This window comes from Geotrypetes seraphini, chromosome 5, assembly GCF_902459505.1.
Source record: "Geotrypetes seraphini chromosome 5, aGeoSer1.1, whole genome shotgun sequence".
NCBI lineage: Eukaryota > Metazoa > Chordata > Amphibia > Gymnophiona > Dermophiidae > Geotrypetes > Geotrypetes seraphini.
The window spans coordinates 102,359,457-102,382,747 of record NC_047088.1 but is presented as its reverse complement, the minus strand read 5'-3'; the positions used below and the strand labels follow the sequence as shown (position 1 = coordinate 102,382,747).

General features: G+C 43.7%; 1 protein-coding gene across 1 annotated transcript in view; it reads left to right on the top strand.

Annotated features, from left to right (window-relative positions):
* Nucleotides 1-13,845, top strand: part of LOC117360523 (serine protease 53-like) — a 70,499-nt gene extending 56,654 nt beyond the window's left edge. Inside the window, exons 9-11 of the mRNA XM_033944401.1 lie at nucleotides 299-447; nucleotides 9,996-10,222; nucleotides 13,034-13,845. Of these exons, the coding sequence (XP_033800292.1) occupies nucleotides 299-447; nucleotides 9,996-10,214 (368 nt within the window). The 3' untranslated portion in view covers nucleotides 10,215-10,222; nucleotides 13,034-13,845. The remainder of the gene's footprint in view (nucleotides 1-298; nucleotides 448-9,995; nucleotides 10,223-13,033) is intronic.
* The last annotated feature ends 9,446 nt before the right edge of the window (nucleotides 13,846-23,291 follow it).

Below are 23,291 nucleotides of genomic sequence, written 5' to 3'. Positions count from 1 at the left end.
ACACCATTCTCCCAAAGGAGCTCAGAACGGTTTACATGAATTTATTCAGGTACTCAATTATTTTTTTCTGTCTGTCCAAGTGTGTTTTAAACTGGAAGGAACTACAATGCAATATTTACCTATAAATTAGTGACTCTATCTGACAGATAGGAGCAGTTTAAGGTATAAAATTAAGGATTCCGATTCATGAATCCATATTTATTATCTTATAACTGATCAATTATGATCAGACACATTTCTCATCTCCCAATGCCAATATATATATGAGTGTGTGAGATATTCTCCCTTGTATTAACAGAACCTGGGACACTGTATGAAGTGGAAGTGGACCTCATTGGACCCCAAAAATGTAACTGTACCTACCACACCAGCTCCATGAATGAGGATATTTCCATATCATCTCAGTTGGTCTGTGCTGCCAATGGCAGTGAAGGGAGCACCTGCGAGGTGAGGAGGCTTTGATAGTGAAGTTCCTTGAATACTTGAAAATTCTCTTGATTTAATCAGGAAACATTGGGTCTATAGCTCAAACTCAAATCTCTAAGGGGCCCTTTTACTAAAGCTTAACACATGCTAACAGAATTAGCATGCACTAAATGCTAAGAAGCCCATTTTATACCTATGGGTTTCTTAGAATTCAGTGCATGCTAAGCTTTAGTAAAATGGCTCCTAAAACAATCTCCAGTGCTAGAACACAAAACAGTGGAGTGTGCCACAGAGAGAGGATTCTACAAACCCAAAGATGGTTAAAATATTTATTGAAGAGAACCCTACATGAATTGTGTTTCGGTATCTTGCCTGCATCAAGAGCCAACTGTGCATAAAAATAGACATCAGAAAATACATTGATATAAAATGTTTAACAAAATCCCCCCCCCCTTCCTTTTACAAAGCCATGTTAGTGACTGCCACTGCGGTAACTGCCCCAAAGCCCATAGGTTTGCTTTGGTTGATTTATTTACTAATGTTTAAGCCCGTTACATTAACAGGTGCTAGAATAGATGTGTAGAATTTCTTTCTTTCTGTCTCCCTGCCCCCGTCTTTCTTTCTTTCTGTCTCTCTCCCTGCACAGTCTTTCTTTCTTTCTTTCTTTTATTGGCTCCTGGCGCTATCCATCACCATTTCCTTAGTCCTCTGTACCCTTTTGGCCCTCATTGATCCTCTACTGCATTTATCACCTTTTCAGTCCCAGCTCCATTCCTATCTATCCTTCCTTCCATTGCCTCCAAGGCCATTCTTCCTGTCCCTATATTCCACCCCCACCCAGCTTCTCTTTCTTTTTTACCCCACCCTAGGACCAATTTCTCTCTCATCTCTCCCCTGCCCGTCCCCATTACTTTAACCCTCTTCATCCAACCGCACCCCAACACCAGAGCCTGCACCAATTTAACCCCCCCTCCCCCCACCTACCTCCTCCCTGGCCACTGCACTGAATCTTTGGGCAGGCTGCCCCTCCCCAGCCCTTAATCCTGATGGACCCTCCACACACACACACCTGGTCCACCTCCCCACACAGGTCTGCCCTCCCTTCCTCTGTGTGGGTCTGTCCTCCTGGACCCCCATTACTTACTCGAGGCGACAGCAGTGGTCCTGACCTACCAACCCCTCCTCCTTCCCTCTGTACCCCAAAGCAGTAGCAGTGGCAGCAGTTCTGACCCGCCAACTCCCCATTCCTTACCCAAAGCAGCAGTGGCAGCGCTATAAACAGGCTGTTCACAGCCAGCCCCGACAGGGCCTTTCTTCTACCGCATCCGAAGTGATGCAGCAGAGGAAAGGCCCAGCCAGGGCTTGCCGCGAACAGCCTGTTTACTGCGCTGCCACTGCTGCTTTGGGTAAGAAATGGGGGGTTGGTGGATCAGGACTGCTGCCACTGTGCTGAAACGCTTCCCTGCTCAGCGGTTCCTCTCTGAGACGCTTCTCTGCTCAGCAGTTCCTTCCTGCTCAGCGGTTCTTCTACTGAGTATACGGAGGCACGGAGTATGAAGTGCGCATGTGCGGCTAGGTCCAATACAATGGAAAGTACTATCCCTGGAAGATATAAGCCTCAGCTCTCTTACAGATGGAATGGACAGATCTAATTGTTCTACAGACCGAAGCGAACGGGACGGAGCCTGTGGCAGAATACTCTGATCCTCATCTTCTTGTTACTCTCTTCCTTCCATCTGCTGTCTGCCATCTCTCTGCCCCTATATGGCATCTTCTCTCCTTCGATGCCCCTTCCATAAACTATATGCCTCCCCCTTCCATCTCTCCTTTCACCCCATTGATCTGGCATCTGTCTCCTCTCCCATACCTCTCTTCTGCAATCCCTTTCTTCCCTCATTTTCCTTTTCAATTTATTTTCTGCATCCATCTAGATTATGTTCTTACTACCCTCTCATCAATTTCCTTTTTTACTGTCTACCTACAGCTCGCCACTTCTTTCCCTCACCCCCTCCAGTATTTCCCTAACTCAATCCTTTTCCCCCATCATGTGCCCTCCTTTTATTTATCCCCTCCTTCCATCATCTGCCCCTTCTCTCTCTTTCCTCCACTTCCATCATCTGCCCTCTTCTCTCTCCTTCTCTCCACTTCCATCATCTGCCCCTTCTCTCTCCCCCTTCCATCATCTGCCCTCTTCTCTCTCCCTACTTCCATCATCTGCCCCTTCTCCCCACTTCCATCAACTGCCCCTTCTCTCTCTTTCCCCCCACTTCCATTATCTGCCCTCTTCTCTCTGTTCCCCCCTCCTTCCATCATTTGCCCCATCTGCCCTCTTCTCCCCACTTCCATCATCTGCCCCTTCTCTCCCTACAACCCAATTCCATGCAGTATCGTTCCCCTTTATGTCTCTTTCCCTGCAATTCCATCAGCATTTGCCCTTTTATCTCCCTCCACCACGCTTCCATACCACCCTGACCCCCTTTGTCACCTTTCACCATGATTTCATACCACTCTGACCCCCCTTTGTCACCCTTCAACATGATTCCATACCTCCCTGACCCCCTCTTTGTCACCCTCCACCATGATTCCATACCTCCCTGACCCCCCCTTTGTCAACCTTCAGCATGATTCCCTACCACCCTGACCCCCCTTTGTCACCCTTCAGCATGATTCCATACCACCCTGACCCCCCTTTGTCACCCTCCACACCCTTTCATGCCACCCTGACCTCCTTTCTTTCTCTGTTCCAAAGATCCCGCGATGACTGCTTCTGCTCCGATTGAAGAGGTAAGTGACGTCGGAGGGGTCAGTTAGTTACGGCAAGATCCCGCAATGACTTCGGCTGCCGGTCCCCCCCCCCCCCCCGACGTCACTTACCTCTTCCCAGTCATCGCGCGACCTTCTTCACTTCAGTGCGGCTGCCAATTCTGCTCTAAGTATGACAGCCGTGCTGAAGTGCCGTTTGAAGCAGCACGGGAGGTTACGGATCCAGCCAGCTGTGCACCCCCTTGGAGCGTGCACCCGGGGCGGACCATCCCCCCGACCCCCCCCCCCCCTTGGTACGCCACTGTGTGTGAGAGAAATTGTGTACTTCTGGGGATCAATGAAAAGGTTACTTTAGAAAATAGGCACTTTGGGGATATTTCACATAGGCATCCTATTATGAAATGACCTTGCATAGACATTCAATATGAGATAATATCTACTAATAAATACTGAATATATGTTAATCAATATATGTTAGGGTTACCATATTTGTTAAGTCAAAAGAGAGGATGATTGACTCCACCCTGCCCCACCCATGCCTCACCCCCAGCCCGCCTATGCTCTGCCCATGCCCTGCCTCACCTCGCCCCTGCTTCCCGCTAGTCTCCCCCTATACTGCCCCAACATCCCAGCACAGCCTCTACTACTATTAGCCTCTCTCTCTCCATCCCCCCCCCCCCCACCTGGGCCACCCTGGAGATGGATCTGGCTCTTGTGAGTCTCCCCTATCCCTAGTACCTTCTTTGGCACTGCAATTTAAAAACTTTGGGCAGCCGTCAGATAGCAGCATTAGCAATGTGATCCTTCTGCTGTTGGCCTGCCCTGGAAGTCTTTACTGTAATGCGTCCAACATATGTGGGAACAAAAGTGCTGCAGAGTGAAGGCTTCCAGGGCAGGCCGACGTCAGAAGGATCATGTTGCTAATGCTGCCGGCTGCCTGAAGATTTTAAATTGCAGTGCTGAAGAAGGTACTAGGGATAGGGGAGACTTATGAGAGCCAGAACTGACTCCGGGGTGGGGGCTGGACTAGAAAGAGTGAGTCCAAAACCTAGATAAACTCCCTCCAGTCCAGGAAACCATCCAGACACCTGGACAATCCTCTAAAAAGATGACATGTCCGGGTAAATCCGGATGCCTGATGATCCTATTAAGACATCCAGTTTACGCTATAATAAAGAACACATATTTGAAAATATATGATAGTGCATATCTTAACTATGCTAATTTGTTGGGTTTATGCAAATATGTGTTTATGGTCCTTATTTTAGAAAATCCCCAGGTGTACATTTATATGTGCCTACTTAAAGGGCAGATGTAAAGGCTGAGATATGGACTCCTGAAGCCAAACAAGGCACCTTTACCCCCTTAACCCCATCAGCAAACAAATCCCCCTCCAAAAGATCTACTCCTCCCCTCCAAGTCCCTGAAGCATACTGTATAATCTATTCCTAGAATGAAGATCCCCTGACCCCCAACCTGTGTGGCAGAAAATCACCCCCTAAAGCCATTCTGGCAGATTTCTTACCTCCCTAAGGTTCCCATGGAAGATCACCCCCCCATCCCTTGATCCCCATCCCCAGCCTTAATTGGATCTCTGATGTCTATTGGGAACAGAAGCAATGCAAGGTTACTGCTAGATATCATGGTGGCTATTTCAAGATCTGGAACTGGAGCAGGAGCTAATGGGCATGACTCTTGCTTTCACTAGATGCCAGAGACCCCAGTAAAGCTAAAGGGTGACTAAAGGAGTGTTCTTTTGTGAGGGGGATTAGGAGGATTCCTCATGTTGTGGGAAAGGGGATTGGATGCTTCAGGGGTGCCAGTGGGATGAGTGAATGCTTTGGAGGGATCAAGGTTTGGAAAGTGTTCTGGGGAACAGGCGGTATCTAGATAACTAATAATAAACTACTGTTGACTGGAGCTATGCCTACTCCCACATGAGTGTGGTGGTGGTGGTGGTTGGTGGTAGTGGGGGGGGGGGGAAAGTTTCCACATTTTTTTCCTCATATGCTTTTCAAAATCACTACTTCTGCAGTACATGTGCAGATCTGGACATTTGAAATACCCTCTATATGTCCTTTCTAAAATCTTCCTCCACTTGAACTATTTTAAATTAATGCATACCTGGTACATATTGATATGTGATAAGACATACCTAATGCATGTTACCATACACTAATACATACTCACACTATGATAATACAATGGTTTTTCTTCTTGGGGTTATGACTTATTAATAGATTACAATTTACCAGTGACTGGGTCATGGTTTCTCCCCCTTCTGAATCTTCTGCTAGGTTTCCAAAAAATGCAGTATGAGTAAGATGACCCTATGTCCCATTTTGAACGGGACTGTCCCGTTTTTAGATCCCCTGTTCCGTTGTCCCCACACATAGCTTCAGGACGCCAAAATGTCCCGTTTTCAGGGACAGCGTCCCGAAACTGTGCGCAGGGACAATGGGACAGGTGATCGCTTCCTCTCCCTTCCTGCTGCGCAAAAAAAGCCTCCCTCCAGCGCCCGATTCAAACCTCCCCCCCAGTCTGCCGCCGCTGCCTCCTCCTTAACTCTCTCCAGCACCAATTCAACAAACTCCCCCCCCCGATGCTGCTGCTAATTGCCGCCCAGAAGCCTTTTTCCCAACATCAATTCTGACATCAGAGAGGACATTCCAGGCCAGCCAGGCAGTGATTGGCTGACCTGGAACTTCCTCTGCAAAATCAGAATTGACGTCGGGAAGAAGGCTTCTGGGTGGCAATAGCAGTGGTGATGGGTTTGAATCGGCGCTGGAGGGAGGTAAGGAGAGAAGCTGACAATCAGTGGTGGCAGACCGGGGGGGGGGGATTGAATCGGGCGCTGGAGGGAGGGAAGGAGGAAGGCTTTTTTTTTTGCACAGCAGGGAGGGAAAGAGGTAGGCAGGCTTGCAGGCTGGCTGGCTTCAGGGGATGGGGTGGGACAAAGGCTGGAAGGCAGTGAGGGGGACATAGGAAAGAGGCACTGAGGGCACTAAGGACATAGGAAGGAGGCACTTGGAGCAAAGGACATGGAAAGGGGCAATAAGGACATGGGAAGGAGGCACTGAGAGCACTAAGGACACAAGAAGGGGCATTAAGGACATAGGAAGAAGGCACTGGGGGCACTAAGGATATAGGAAGGAGGGAGGGAATAGAAAGGGACAATTGTTAGGCCTGAGTGCAGAAAGAAAGAAAGAAATGAAAGAAAGGATGCACAGTCAGAAGGAAACACAACCAGAGACTCATGAACTCACCTGACAGCAAAGGTAGGAAAAATTATTTTATTTTCAACTAGCTGATGCCCCGGCGTTGCACGGGTATTTAATTATAGCAATAACACTGTAAATGGATTCAAATAAAGATACTTTATAGTGGTGAATGAAATCATTTTTTTACAGCTTTATAAAAAGTACAATATTCAAATTATAATGTGAAATATTTGACAAAATGAATACAATACAACTAACACAAAACTTGATTATAAACAACATGTTTAGTTTCACCTCCAGGAGCAAGAACATATAAATTCTTGGGTGAACCAACCCTTGAGCAAGCAACATAGATTTGTGGGCCGAGAGACCCCCAGAACATATCACTCCAGGTAGTGAGGGATCTGCATACCAAGTTTCGTTCAAATCGGTCAAGCCGTTTTTGAATTACTGTGAGAATGGCAGCTTTTTACATTTTTTCCATTGACATGAATGGGTGAAATCTGATGTTCTGTTTGTAGCTCCGCCCACGTGTGCAGGTGGGCCGTGAGACCCCCAGAACATATCACCCCAGGTAGTTGGAATTACAGTGAGAATGGCAGCTTTTTACATTTTTCCATTGACATGAATGGGTGAAATCTGATTTTCGGTTTGTAGCTCCGCCCACATGTGCAGGTGGGCCGCGAGACCCCCAGAACATATCACCCCAGGTAGTGAGGGATCTGCATACCAAGTTTCGTTCAAATCGGTCAAGCCGTTTTTGAATTACTGTGAGAATGGCAGCTTTTTACATTTTTTCCATTGACATGGGTGAAATCTGATTTTCTGTTTGTAGCTCCGCCCACGTGTGCAGGTGGGCCGCGAGACCCCCAGAACATATCACCCCAGGTAGTGAGGGATCTGCATACCAAGTTTCGTTCAAATCGGTCAAGCCGTTTTTGAATTACAGTGAGAATGGCAGCTTTTTACATTTTTTTCCATTGACATGAATGGGTGAAATCTGATTTTCTGTTTGTAGCTCCGCCCACGTGTGCAGGTGGGCTGCGAGACCCCCAGAACATATCACCCCAGGTAGTGAGGGATCTGCATACCAAGTTTCGTTCAAATCGGTCAAGCCGTTTTTGAATTACAGTGAGAATGGCAGCTTTTTACATTTTTTCCATTGACATGAATGGGTGAAATCTGATTTTCTGTTTGTAGCTCCGCCCACGTGTGCAGGTGGGCCGCGAGACCCCCAGAACATATCACCCCAGGTAGTGAGGGATCTGCATACCAAGTTTCGTTCAAATCGGTCAAGCCGTTTTTGAATTACTGTGAGAATGGCAGCTTTTTACATTTTTTCCATTGACATGAATGGGTGAAATCTGATTTTCTGTTTGTAGCTCCGCCCACGTGTGCAGGTGGGCCGCGAGACCCCCAGAACATATCATCCCAGGTAGTGAGGGATCTGCATACCAAGTTTCGTTCAAATCGGTCAAGCCGTTTTTGCGTGATCGCGGCACATACACACACACACATACATACATACATACACACATACATACCTCCGATTTTATATATATAGATTAAGTGATCAAAATTTCAGTTTTAAGAATTTATATCTGCTGTGTATATTTTGCACTATATTTGTCTATTTTTCTATAGTTACTGAGGTGACATTTCATATTTTAAAGTCATCTGCCTTGACATCTTTGAAACCCCCCTAAATATAGTTTCAAGTTTATTTATTTTTCAAGTTTATTTAAAATGTTTGATTTGATCGCAAAATCCAAATCCAATGCGATTTACATTTAGTTAAAAATTAGGTTAAGATAAAAATAAAAAAACAAGACAATTAGTACTAGTTGTAATAAAATAATACATTTGAAAAAGGGAGGAGAAAAAAAGTGGCTTAAGTACAATTTAAGAACAAATAAAAAGGGGTAGGTAAAGAAACAAGAGATTGGGGAATGTTACCCGCTTAATTTTCACTTGATGGTGTTCCTAGTCCAATATAAAATCTAAAACTTAAATGAATCAGTTAAAAAGCATCCTTAAAAAACCTACTTTTTAGGAGACTTTTAAACTTACTGAGTAATTTTTCTTCTCTTATGTTGATCGGGAGTGAATTCCAAATTTGAGGGGCTGTAACAAAAAAAATCACATCCCTCCTTGAATAAATGTATTTTAATGAGGGGACTACTAGCAAAGATTTATCTTCAGATCTTAAAGATTTAGTGGGGATATATGGTATTAGAAATCTTTCTAAGAATGCAGGAGCTTTGTTTACTAATATTTTTATGTGTGAGAAATGCTATTTTATATGTGATTCTATGATGTACAGCTAACCAATGCTTTTCCTTTAAAAGGAGAGTTATATGATCAAATTTTTTTCTTTTCATAATTATTTTTATTGTGGTATTTTGGAGAATTTGCAGTCTACGCATTTCTTTTAAGGTAGATCCCTTGTACAGGGCATTGCAATAGTCAATTTTTGATATGACTGGTGAATGTATTAAAATATTGAACGATGATTCATCAAGAAAAGTAGCTAGTGATCTAATCAACCTTAATCTATAGAACATTTTTTCTGCGTATAGTATGCTTTGTGGGTTTTAAAAAAAATTTATGGTTATCATTATGAATTAATAAGATATTATGTGTACATGAAAAATGAATGGAAGAAATCGGGGGTGGGATTGGGGCAGGGCTAGGGCGGAATTGGAGGCAGGACTGACAATTAATAGATGTCTCGTTTTGATGAAAAAAATAAATGGTCATATTAAGTATGAGGCATCATTGTGTCAGTCTTGCCTTTCAGTGCTCAGGAAGTTTGCACCCACTTCTGTGTTTGTCATAATGGGAAAGCAGGTGCACATGGCTTAAACTGTCTTCAGATCGACACAGGGCAGGATTAAAGGGTAGGCCAAGTAGGCACATTCTTCGAGCCTGAAGAGTTCATGAGGGCCCGGTAAGATGCCCCCTCTGATGATGTCAGTGTACCTGCCTCTGGGCCCAGCTCCAGACATTCAAGTACTGCCTTCTTCATTATTCAGTGCAGCCAAATTCGCAGTCTTCAAAAGGCCGTGGGCAGCAGTTCCTACATGCTGTCCATGGCTGATCAGAAAGCCTTTCCTCTGATGTTGGAATTTTGCATCAGAGGGAAGGCTTCTGGGTCAGCCACCAGTTGCATGTAAGAACTGCTGCTCATGGCCTTTTGAAGACTGCAAGTTTGGCATGCACTGAATAATGAAGGAGAAAGGATGAGGTGCTACTTGGACGTGGGAGGGGGGACATGGAGAGCAGGGGCAGAGGCAGGGAGGGTCAGGGATATGGAGGGGTGAGGCCAAGGGACCCTATGTATATGGGTGCCTAAGGCCCACCGAAGAATTAATCCTGTCCTGGATGCACACAAGGCTTATAGGAACATCTGAGATGGAATGATAGTGAACCCTGTAAGATAAAGAACAGGGGACCTTGAATGTGTTTATCCTGCACCAAGTTCCAAGAATAAAAGTTTGAAAACCAGTGAGCTAATGTATATTTAATAACATTCTATGCATGGTTATATATGCTAATGCCCACCACTTTTATTGTCTTGGAAAGATGGAGCCTGGTAATCCGTTGGTCTGCAATGAGAATGGGACCTGGTTCTTAGCTGGTATCAGCAGCTTTGGAGACATCTGTAAGTTCGGCAGCCTTGGCATTTACTCCTCAGTGAAAGAGTTTGAGAAATGGATCTCTGACAACACATTCGAGCTCTACTATGCTAAACAGGCCACAACTGTGCCAGACAGTGTGGATGATGGGCAGTGCTCCTACTAGTAATCCAGGTAAGGCATATTCTGTCTCTGCTCTCACTATGTTGCATGGTTTCTCCTGTTCATTTTATTTGAATCAAATCACTTAGAATTTTAACTATCACAGTAATGGTCATATTCTAATCTTCATGGGCTCTTGGTTCTCAGTTTTTTCTGAAGGTCCATTGCTGATTATGCTGGAGGCTAGATGTTAGCTTGTTTAGCGGCTTCTTAAAAGCATGGAAGTAAGACATTGAAAATACAGAAGAGAATCTAGCAAAGTGCAGAATATGAGGGACTGAAAACATTAGGTGGTGGAGACTTTGGCAGAATGCAGGGGCTGAAAATATCCAAATATGCAAAACAGGTAGTGATGGTATGCCTAAGAAGTCCTTGCTAAAAAAAAACCCAACAAAGTCTGAACATGCAGCAGACAGAAAATAGCAATGTGGGGGCCTCAGAATCTATGCATGTGCTACGCGTTTCCTACCACCCCTCTGTACTAACACATCATGTCAGAGGGGGCAGGTCTGAAAGACACTGAGCATGTGAGGCCTCATGTTGCTGTTTTCTGTTTCTGCTTCAGACCTGAAGACTACAGCACAGAGAGGGATGTGAGAGGCAATGGTGGACATGGGGTAGCTGGAAGGGGTGATTGAGGGATATGCTGAGCATGGGGGAGGTTGAAGGGGAAGTTGCAAGGTTGATCAGGAAAAACATATGTGAGTCCTGGACCTGGCCGATATTCATTGAATTTTGCCAGCTCCTGCATAACTGCCGGTTCCTCTCTAGTGCTGCTCCTTATACAGGTACTCGTCGACTTACGACCGTAATTGGTTCCGACTGACAGGTCATAAGTTGATCGGGACGTAAGTCGGCCTATGTTAGACTAAGGTAAGAATACTGTATTAGACTGGGTAATGATATTGTAATAATCTTAAAGTAATATTTTATGAACATTTTCTTACTTTCTAAGTCAAGCACAGCACAATCCCTTTGTGGTGAACATTCGTTGTGGCGCCTCCTCCTCTTTATATTATTACTGCTGCATAGCAAGACTTGGGAGTACAGGAAACTGGGGCTGCTAACAGCTGGCGGGGGAAACTGTAGTAAACGCATCGTAAAGTCAAACAATCATAACTTGAATAGGTTGTAAGTCGATGAACCTGCACTGTCCTTGACTGCCCACTTTCTAAACAGGTGATCAGAGATGATACTTAGCAGCACTCCCTGGTGTAGTGCCACTGAATGTTGGAGGTTGGGCAACTCAGAGTGATTTAACTGAAACATGGTTGGCGGTGGGGAGGAAAGTTATTTACTTCAAGGGCTTTCCCAGGATTATTATGTGTATACAGGCCTACGGGTAGAGCTGGGAGGGGGGGAGTGGTCATATTAAGTAAATGGCCCTTAATTAAATCATGTACTATGAAATTTCCTTATAAGGAGTTAATGTTGTTGAAAAAGGAAGGTGAGTGTTCAATGTACGTATATTGCATTGTTTTACTATCCACCGGCCTTTTCAGTGTTGTAGTGGGAGAATGTTTTACAAACAGTAACAGAATTAGCGAGTGTGTGAAAATACTATTTTATTTTAGGTGATTTCAATGTTCATATGCGCATAGATTTGCACGTGCAACTTTGGTTGCAATATACAGAATCTGCTCCAAAATGCTGAAAATCAGTGCTGAACCCCTAACTTTTTTCCCCTACCCTACATCCACTCCTGTTGCCCTCCACTCCCCCCACCTGCTTTTATGCTCCTAAATTGAGGAGTTTATAGGTAGATATTCAGCATGGTTTAAGCGGGTAGGAGACGCCCCTGCTCCCTTAAAGCATCTTGAACTGGCTGGCCACCAGTGGCACAGCAAGGGTGAGAGGTGCCCCTCCCCCACCCTTGTCTCCACCCCCCGCTCCTTCCACGACCCCCTGCCTTGTGTGCCCCCTTCCCCTGTACCTCTAGTTAAAGTTGTTGCTCATGGCAGTCAACCATGTGCTCCTTGTAATCCTGTTGGCTATCCCTCTGATGTCACTTCCTATGCACAGCACCCGGAAGTGACATCAGCAGGAGAGTCGATGGGGTTGCAGGAGCACATTTATGACCACCACGAGCAACAACATCAACAAGAGGTACGGGGGGTGGGAAGGGGGTGCACACGTGGCGAGGAGAGGAGTAGGAAGAGGCTGGGGGGGAGAGGAGAAGGGGTGCTGGCACCCTCACCAACATGGCACCTGGGGGGACCACCCCCTCACCCCCCTTCTATGCCACTGCTGTCTACCAATATTCAGCAATATTTATCCGGGCTGTGGCACTGAATATCAGCTGTGAACACTTCAGCACTCTCTGGGAAATGTCAAGGAGGCCTGGGAGTGGAGTCGGGGAAGACCTGGAAGTTATCCGGGAGCCAATATTCAATGCTGGTGCCTGTGTACCTCTCCAGGCAAGTTAGACCACAGAGAAGGCAGTCTTAACTTTGCCCAGTTAGGTATGCTGGTATAGCACTCAATATTATACAACATAAATAACTTTTCTCATTGCCTGGAGATGGCCCAGAATAAAATATCTCGGTCTAAGTTAGTCAGCAGTGGACAGTATTTTTAAAAAGACCACTCATTGCTACCAGCTCAGTGTTGACCTATTGGTGAAATTTTCAGTAAAAACTGAAGGATTCAGCCCTACTAAATTTTCAATTTAGGAGCCTGATTCTCAATGGAGCATACATCCTTTGAATTATCATGCCCTTCAAGAGAAAGGACAGCTAATAGGTGTCTTTCATATCCAAGTTTTCACTAAACTTAATGTTAAGGAAGCATTATTCACTTTGAACATGACTTTTTTCCCCCCAGGAATTTAGAATGTGGAAGAACAAGTGATGTGGTCAAGGGGAGATGATCATTTCAACAAATTTAGACCAATGATCTTTTATCAGAGCAAAACAAATCAAGCACCTTCCAATATGAGAATAAAACTGTGAGAGATCATCATAGGGCCAGTGTTGCACTGTGTCAAAGCATAATGAAACAATGTGCTTGATTACGGTGTACATCCATACTGTCCTTTTTGATATATTTATGAAAGTATTAATGATCATTAATAATTTTAAAGGTTAATCTAATTTTTAGTTTATTTTTTGTTTGTTTTGTTTGTTTTTATCTTTTGTTCATACAAATGATCTATATTATATTGTATTTACATATGTATGATTTCTTCTTTAAATGCCAATAAAAATTATTGAAATGAAAAAGAATGATGAAATTCAACCAAGAAAAGAGTGCTCCATTATGACTTTAGAACTGTCAACCAAGACAAAAGACTGTCACATTATGAGAAACAACACTATAATATGATAAGAGAAGACTGTGACAATGCTACAAAATGAAGCGAGAACAACCTGAGATAGTCAATGCTACATTGTGACAAAAAGAACAATTTGGTGCAATTTAGAGAGAAAGAATATGGTGATGCTCCCAGAGACATGTTAGTTTATGAAAAGAGAAAAATATGAAGCAACCAAAAACCCTAAATCCTCACTATGTAGGTTTGAAAGTTCATCTTCTGCAGCATCTGTTTTGTTGGTCCATTAGAGAAACCAAAAAAACACTGTGGAGAGACGATATTCCTGAATTGGACTTTATTTAAAAAAAAAAAATCAACATAGCAATCCACATAAAATCCTTAAGGACCTAGTCTGCTGGGAACATTGGACCCAACACGGTCCATGTTTCAAAAGTAGAGTCTTCCTCGAGGGTCCTAAAAACTATGCTGTAACAATGGCCACCATCTTTCACAGCTTCACTCCACCACTTATGTACACACTCTTTCACAGCTCAATTATCCTTTTACGTCTTATATATCACCAGTCACTTGCATATCCACTGCATTGGTGTATTATACCACACTGCTGCATGATTCCACATGATTCACCAACACAAATTGTTTCTATTTTATACATATCATTATATTGTTACACCATCGTTTTTAAGACCCATGAGGAAGGCTCTACTGTCAAAACACGGACTGTGTTGGATCCAACGTTCCCAGCGGACTAGGTCCTTAAGGATTTTATGTGGATTGCTAAGTTGATTTATATATATATATATATATATATATATATATATTAAATAAAGTCCAATTCAGGAACATCGTCTCCAGTGTTTTTTTTGGTTTCACTTGGACTTTTTCTCTGTGGATTCTCCAGGGTCAATTTCTTTGCTCTTGTTGGTCCTTTAAGCATATCACGTAGGATTACCAGATTTCCTCTTTAAAAAAAAAAGAGGACACCTAAGCCCGCCCCATTTCACCCCCAGCCCCACCTGTTCCATATCAGCCTCATCCCCACATGAACTTCTTGTCTCCTTCCCCGAGCTGGAGGATCTTTCCACATGCATGGACATGGGCTTGATGATGTCACACACGTATGCATGTGTGTGACATCATCACATTGACTTCCGCGCATGTGCAGAGGCCCTCCAGATGCAACCCCAAGCTTGTAGCCTTCCAAAACCAGGACAAGCTGCCAGGTTTTGGAAATCCCTCCGGACATGTCGCTCCGGACATGTCTAAAAAGAGGACATGTCCAGGTTTTCCCAGACGTCTGGTAACCTTAATATCTCAGTCTACTAAGGCATAATAAAACAATTTGATTATAATCATAAAAATGATATATATGACTCCTAGTGGTGAGATTACCATTGGGAGTTGCTGGGCACATTTTGAAGAAAAGCACCAGCAATGGTAGAAATAAATAGGGATTGCTCCTGCCTTTACCACTAGAAACCAAGGATTTACTATAAGATAGGCCGGGGGGTGGGGGGAGGGGGTATCAGCAGGATGGTGGGAGACTAGGGGAAAGGTTACTGCCAGTTAAGGGTTCGGATGGGGTAGTGGAATATTGTGTGTGTGGGAGGGGTGAGCCTCTAGGGAGGGCCCTAAATGTTTTGTGGGGTCTTAAGTCAACTCAGTGGAAGGAGACTTGATGGGAGGGAACACAAGAGGGAATTTACACCTGGGGGAGTAACTTTGACCACATCTTTTAATGCCAGGTGCCAACCCCTTTGGTAGAATTGGGTTGTAAGTTGGCAGCCATTGTCCCGGGCAGAACAAAAATGCTGCTTATAAGATTGTTCACAAGCTGTGTTATTCTTTTACCATGGCAGTCAGTTTTATACATGTATCTCAGCTTTTCAAAATGGGATTTAGAGGTGCAGTTATCAAACGGGCTATCATTAACACATTTTATATTACAACTAACTTATGCTATTTTAGCACAGGCAAACAAGAAGAGGCATTGGAGATGTCAGAACGGTCAGAAATCCTTTATTTGCAGTTTGTATCAAAGTTTAAAACAAGCAAAATTCCAAAAGACAAAGTCCCGACTAGGATCTGAGTTTCGTACCATCGCCTTCCTCAGGGGACAGTTGTAAACTGAAAAAACATATTAACATTGAAACTAATAACATTTAAGCAATTACATATTACAACAAAAATGTGAATAAAACAAAAAATTGGTGCATATATAATATAAATGATTAAAAATATATGAAGTAAAGAAAAGACACAGGTGATAAATTAAGAGCAGAAAGACCATCAATTGATGTAGAATGCTTTTAACAATGAGTCTTTTCAAACATGGAAAGACCATTAAAAATAAATAAAGATTATGACTCCCATAATTAAAAAGTGAACAAAATATCAGCATGTATTTACTTGGGCTAATATACTTCATGACTCATGGAACATTCTATAAATTGCTGATAGAAAATAATGGCATGAAAACTTGATAAGCTAATTGAAAAAATGAATGTGTCAAAATTGCATCAGATATAAATGGTGTGGATTTTAGGAACAAATGATGGATAAATGAATTTAATAGAAAAAATTGATGATAATAAAAACAGCTATAGAACATACATCCATAGATAAAACATGATCATGTTAAATGAATAAAAATAATAAAACAAAAAAATAGTAAGAGCATTCTCCAAAAAGTTAATTAGAAAAGGTAATATGTTTAAGTTAAATAAGTTATTTAACTTATACATATTACCTTTTTAATTAATTACATTTAGGTGCCATTAGATCAGTGGCATAGCCATGGGGGATCTCAGGAGCCTGGGCCTCCTCAAGTCAGGTTCAGGCCCTCTCCATCATTATAGCAGCCAGTACTTGGCTGGTGGAGGTGCTTAAGCCCCACTAGCTGAAGAGGTTTTCTGCCAGATCCCAGCCCGCGCTGCTTGAGCAGCACAGTCAGCAGGATGCAGTTAATGTGGCACTTCTACGCATGCTCAGCTCATATGAAATGAGCATTCACAGAAGTGCTGGATGTTAGCAAAGGTATGATCGGGCGGATGGGGGGGGTTGATAATGGTGGTGGTGGCAGCAGTAGCAGAAGCAGGGGGCAGAAATGGTGGCAGCGGGAGGGGGTGCAGTAACAGTGGCAGTGGAGAAGGGAGAAGATGGTAAGAACATAAGAATTGCCGCTGCTGGGTCAGACCAGTGGTCTATTGTGCCCAGCTGTCCGCTCATGCGGCAGCCCTTAGGTCAAAGACCAGTGCCCTAATTGAGTCTAGCCTTACCTGCGTACATTCTTGAATCCCTGGAGGGTGTTTTACCCTATAACAGCCTCCGGAAGAGCATTCCAGATTTCTACCACTCTCTGGGTGAAGAAGAACTTCCTTACGTTTGTACAGAATCTATCCCCTTTTAACTTTAGAGAGTGCCCTCTCGTTCTCTCTACCTTGGAGAGGGTGAACAACCTGTCTTTATCTACTAAGTCTATTACCTTGAATGTTTCGATCATGTCCCCTCTCAGTCTCCTCTTTTCAAGGGAGAAGAGGCCCAGGTTCTCTAATCTCTCACTGTACGACAACTCATCCAGCCCCTTAACCATTAACCAGAGAAAACGCTTGACCCACCCAGTCTAATCTCAGGCCACCCCCCCCAACCACTTTCTGGCTACACCCCTGCATCATATAGATTAGCATATAGCTGGAATGTTGCATATTGTGCAGACATAAGTATATATATATGATGGTAGTCTGATCATTTATGTGCATTCCTGTCACCATAATCTTGGCACCTTCTTTATAGGCTTACCTCATGTGGAGGCTCATTTTCATAAGAATAGCCTTACTGGGTCAGACCCATGGTCCATCAAGCCCAGTAGCCCATTCTCACAGTGACCAATCTAGGTTACTAGTACCTGGCCAAAACCCAAGGAATAGCAATATTCCATGCTACCGATCCAGGGCAAGCAGTGGCTCCCCCCATGACTTACAAAGTTGCATATGCTTTGAAAATAAGCACCAATGTCTCTTATAACAATGTAAGAGGCTTCCAGATAGCCCATTAGGTTGGCATTAGACTATAGAGATCTGACACAATATCACAAAAGTGCTATTGGGACTTTATCATAAGAGAATAAAGTTGATATAGGCCTCTTCAGTGGCACAAGAGAGAAAGGCTAATACAAGCGATAGGTGGTCTGTATAAAAAAAGAAAGGGCATGATAGTTAAGAAAGTCAGTGATACTGAAAGAAAAACTGATCCAAATCGATAGAAGGAATATTCTAGCGTTGCAAATGAGCACGGCTCTCATAAGTGGGTAAGGGCCATGACAATCCCAACAGAATAAGGCTAATAGAAATCTACAGAATATTTTCATAGCCTTCTTTCCATTAGCCAGGAATGTTTTATGATTTTTCTTTACAGGAATGTCTTCTTTGTTAAGCTGTCATTCCTTTATGTCCCCTTTCTAGAATAAAATAAATTATTTATCAATTGTCTCTCTTTATTATGACTTACATTGTAATGAGTTTGTCAATAAAAAAATATATATAACAGCATAATTGTTCTATTCATCTGCTGTCTTTTTGCCCTTTCCCTTTATGAGGAAATCTGGCAACCCTACATTTTCCCTCAGTTCAATCTCTGACCTTAGCTCCTCTTAATATCAGAACTGCCAAGAGAAAGTAAGTTTTAAAAGGGAGATTCCTTAATTACTCCTAGTGACTGCAAGGTTGGAATTAAAAAGAGTAGATATCAGCAGCTACCTATAACTTACCCAGCCCAATTAATAATATATCTCCCACCCAGTGATTTTTGAGCTCACTCATGTATAATCTGTGAATCCTGTCAGGGTAGCGCAGGTCACAGAGGACTGGAAAATTCTAAGAGGTTAAATTCACAGAAATGATTGTTGGAATTTTCCTGGGGAGAAGGGAGAGATATCTCACCCGCTAAAACCCTTCTACCTCAAGTAGAGGTACCAGATGCCACTTATAGAAGGGACTGATGGAGCTAGCCCAAAGGGCAGCCCTGGCAGGTAGGGGGCATTACATAAAATTGTGCAAGCTTACTGTTAAGATTGTAATATAAACATAGTAAACAACAGATAAAGACCCGAATGGTCCATCCAGTCTGCCCAACCATACACATTCTATAAATTAATGATTTAATTTAAATTGTCCTTTTTCTTAGATATTTTTGGGCCAGAAACTCAGAGCTCTGCCTGGTAATGTGCTTAGGTTCCATCTACTGGAGTCTCCATCAAAGCTTACTCCAGCCCATCTAAACCATCCCAGCTGTCAAAGCCCTCCCCAGCCTTAATAAAATTCTTGAACTATGAACAGGATTGACATATTGAGAGGCTTAGAAGTGATTAGATGGTAACATCAGTAATTGAGAAGCCAGTGCTGGGCAGATTTTCACGATCTGTGCCCTATTCATGACTGGACAGATAGGCCAGTGCTGGGCAGATTTCTATGGTGTTTGCCCCAATTATGGCTGGAGAGATTTAGATGGGCTGGATTAGGGGGTTCGATGACAGCTTTAGTAGTTGGAGAACAAGACTAGTGCCAGGCAGACTTCAGTCTGTGCCCTGAAAATGGCAAGGATAAATCATATGTAGCATCACATCATACCTTATGCTATAAATTTATCTTGTTGCGCAGATTAGATGTTACTATAGACCAGTGGTATTCAACCCAGTCCTCAGAAACCACCTGGCCAGTCAGGTTTTCAGGATATCCACAATGAATATGGATGACAGAGATTTTGAAAACCCGACTGGCAAGGTGGTCCCTGAGGACTGGATTGAATACCACTGCTATAGACTATCTGGATAAAGGCTGAATAGTGTCACTAACATTTTTGTAAGCAATATTGCTGAAGGGCTGACTGGAAAGATTTGCCTCTTTGAGGATGATATCAAAATCTGCAATTGAGCAGACATCCCTGATGGTATGGAAAGCATGAGGAAGGACCTTGTAGCTAAGATGTAATGCTAAGAAATGCCAGGTCATGCATTTGCACACATGTAAGTGGCAAAGCAATGCAATGAACTGCTATTCTGTAAGGGAGAGTGAGGTGCATAAATGCAAAGGGGGGTGTTGACATGGGAGAGAAATGGGTGGGGCTTCCATTAACACAGGTAACTAAAGTTATGCACACCCTTATACACAGGCAAACAACTAGTAAAGGAACAAGCTACTTTAGATACCTTTTTAAACGAGTAAAGGTGCTCAGAATCCAAGATGGAGAAAAAACTTCAATTTGGGGTACAAACCCCTAAAAGGCGTTTTTTATAGAATCAATCATTGCACCATTTTGAGTAAAAAGGTAATAGAGAGTGCTTGTTGAAAAACACTCTGGAGTTAAATGTCCTTAAATGTCCAATAAAGTGAATATTCTCCAACTACTATATGAATTCAAAGAGTTTAAGTTCAAAAAAATAATAAGAACTTATCTAAGTGGGTTCAGATAGCGTTGACCCGGCGAGGTTCTACGCCGGGTCAACGCTATCTGAACCCACTTAGATAAGTTCTTATTATTTTTTTGAACTTAAACTCTTTGAATTCATATAGTAGTTGGAGAATATTCACTTTACTAGTCTTTAAGCCCGTTACATTAACGGGTGCTAGAACATATGTGTGTGTGTCTGTCTTTTTTTCTCTCTCTCTCCTTAGCCGCTTTCTTTCTTTCTGCCTTTCTTTTTCCTTGGCTGTCCATCACCACCCCTTGCCTGCTCCCCCTGTCCATTTTCCCTTCCTTTTACCTCCACTGTGTCCACCACCACCCCTTCACTGCTCTCCTTATGCAGCAGCAGCCCTTCTCCCTTTGTTTTACCTCCCCCCTGTCCAGCAGCACCTCTTTCCTTCTCCCCCTGTCCAACATTAGTCCTCCGTTATTTTTTCTTCACCTCCCCTGTCCATCAGCATCTCTTTCCTTCTCCCCCTGTCCAGCAGTAGGCATCCCTTCCTTTTTTATCCTCCCTCCTCCTTCTTATCCCTATGATACTCTTACCTTGCTCTGCCCCTGATCAGAGGTTCCCGACAGCTGCCCAGTTGCACCCATTGGAAAAGTTCCCACTGCCGCATCCCGCACCCCTCCTGATGCGGCTCCCGCTGTCCTTTCTGTCTGTCTCTGTCCCTGGCCCCCTTTGCCTGTCTGTCTTTCTGTGTATCTCCCTGACCCTGTGTCTTTCTTCTTTCCTTTCTGTCTCCCTTCCTCCCTCTGTCTGTCTGTCCAAAGCAGCATTCCATCCCCCTCCCCCCACACCAGTTCCCTGTGCACCTGCCCCTGTGTCTTTCTTATTTTATTTGTGTTTCCCTTCCTCTCTCTGTCTGTCCAGCATTCTATCCCCCTCCCCCCCACACCAGTTCCCTGTGCCTTTCTTATTTTCTTTCCCTTCCTCTCTCTGCCTATCCAAAGCAGCATTCCATCCCCCACACCAGTTCCCTGAGCACCTGCCCCTGTGTATTTCTTATTTTCTTTGTGTTTCCCTTCCTCTCTGTCTGTCTGTCTGTCCGTCCAAAGCAGCATTCCCTTCCCCTCCATTTCCCTCCCCCCCCCACCAGTTCCCTGTGCAGCAGCATTAGCGTTTCCTCTACCCCCCCCTGTCCCTTCCCCTTCCCGCGGGCCGGACTACAAAGGTGGTGATTCCAGCAGCGCTTTTATCAGTCTCCACACGCTGCTTCGGGCCCTTCTGCCCTGATTTACTCTGGCACGTCCCTGATGACATCATCAGAGACGCGGCAGAGCAAATCAGGGCAGAAGGGCCAGAAGCAGCGTGTGGAGACTGATGTACACGCTGCTGGAATCGCCATTCGGGCCCGCGGGAAGAGAAGGGGGTGGGCGGCAAAGGCGAAATGGAGATCGGCGGCGGCGACAGGAGAAACGGAGAACGTCGTATGGCTGCGGTCCGGCTTGTGGAGGCGATCGGGTGGTGACGTATTCGCGCGCATGCGCACTCCTTCGGCCACAGACCTACAGCGCACGGAACACGCAAATAGAACTGCTCATGCGCGAGTTAGCCTTTTATTATATAGGATTGGACATTTAAGGACATTTAACTCCAGAGTGTTTTTCAACAAGCACTCTCTATTACCTTTTTACTCAAAATGGTGCAATGATTGATTCTATAAAAAACGCCTTTTAGGGGTTTGTACCCCAAATTGAAGTTTTTTCTCCATCTTGGATTCTGAGCACCTTTACTCGTTTAAAAAGGTATCTAAAGTAGCTTGTTCCTTTACTAGTTGTTTGCCTATTTAGAATTTTTGGGAACAACCCTTTTTTCTGAAATTCTTCCCAGTTGTGTATATTGGACACCCTTATACACATACATGTTGGAACATTGATGATAAGTTATGCTGGTATTCTATAATAGAATCTGTTTACCCAGACGCTATTATAGAATAGAGTTTGACCATGTACCATTGGGCTACCTAACAACAGGTGCCCAGTTATAGAATTGTTTCCATACTATTTATAGAGTTACAAAGTCTATACTGCTATAAACTTAGATCTTACGGTTGGCTAATTTTATATTTATGTCATAAAGACAACACACCTACAAGTCTTTATGTAATAAGCTCCTATAATAATCTATATATATAAAATCGGAGGTATGTATGTGTGTGTGTATGTGCCGCGATCACGCAAAAATGGCTTGACCGATTTGAACAAAACTTGGTATGCAGATCCCTCACTACCTGGGGTGATATGTTCTGGGGGTCTCGCGGCCCACTTGCACACGTGGGCGGAGCTACAAACAGAAAATCAGATTTCACCCATTCATGTCAATGGAAAAAATGTAAAAAGCTGCCAACGCAAAAACGGCTTGCCCGATTTGAACGAAACTTGATATGCAGATCCCTCACTACCTGGGGTGATATGTTCTGGGGGTCTCGTGGCCCACCTGCACACGTGGGCGGAGCTACAAACAGAAAATCAGATTTCACCCATTCATGTCAATGGCAAAAATGTAAAAAGCTGCCAACGCAAAAACGGCTTGCCCGATTTGAACTAAACTTGATATGCAGATCCCTCACTACCTGGGGTGATATGTTCTGGGGGTCTCGCGGCCCAACTGCACACATGGGCGGAGCTACAAACAGAAAATCAGATTTCACCCATTCATGTCAATGGAAAAATTGTAAAAAGCTGCCAATGCAAAAACGGCTTGCCCGATTTGAACGAAACTTGCAACACATCTTCCTTTTCAGTTTAAGAGATTGCAAATTCCAGTGATACTTGCATTCTCTATCACAATCAACAAATCACAGGGACAGACTATTACATACTGTGGAGTGGATTTAAGATCCCCCTGTTTTTCCCATGGTCAACTCTATGTTGCTTGCTCAAGGGTGGGTTCACCCAAGAATTTATATGTTCTTGCTCCTGGAGGTGAAACTAAAAATGTTGTTTATAATCAAGTTTTGTGTTAGTTGTATTGTATTCATTTTGTCAAATATTTCACATTATAATTTGAATATTGTACTTTTTATAAAGCTGTAAAAAAATAATTTCATTCACCACTATAAAGTATCTTTATTTGAATCCATTTACAGTGTTATTGCTATAATTAAATACCCGTGCAACGCCGGGGCATCAGCTAGTGTCTTTATATAATAAGCTCCTACAATGTGGGAGTGTGTGGTGCAGTGGTTAGAGCTACAGCCTTGGCACCCTGAGGTTATAGGTTCAAATCCTGCACTGCTCCTTGTGACCCTGGGCAAGTCTCTTAATCTCCATTGCCCCGGGTAAATTAGATAGAGTGGGAGCCTGCCAGGACAGTTAGGGAATAATGCTTGAGTACCTGAATAA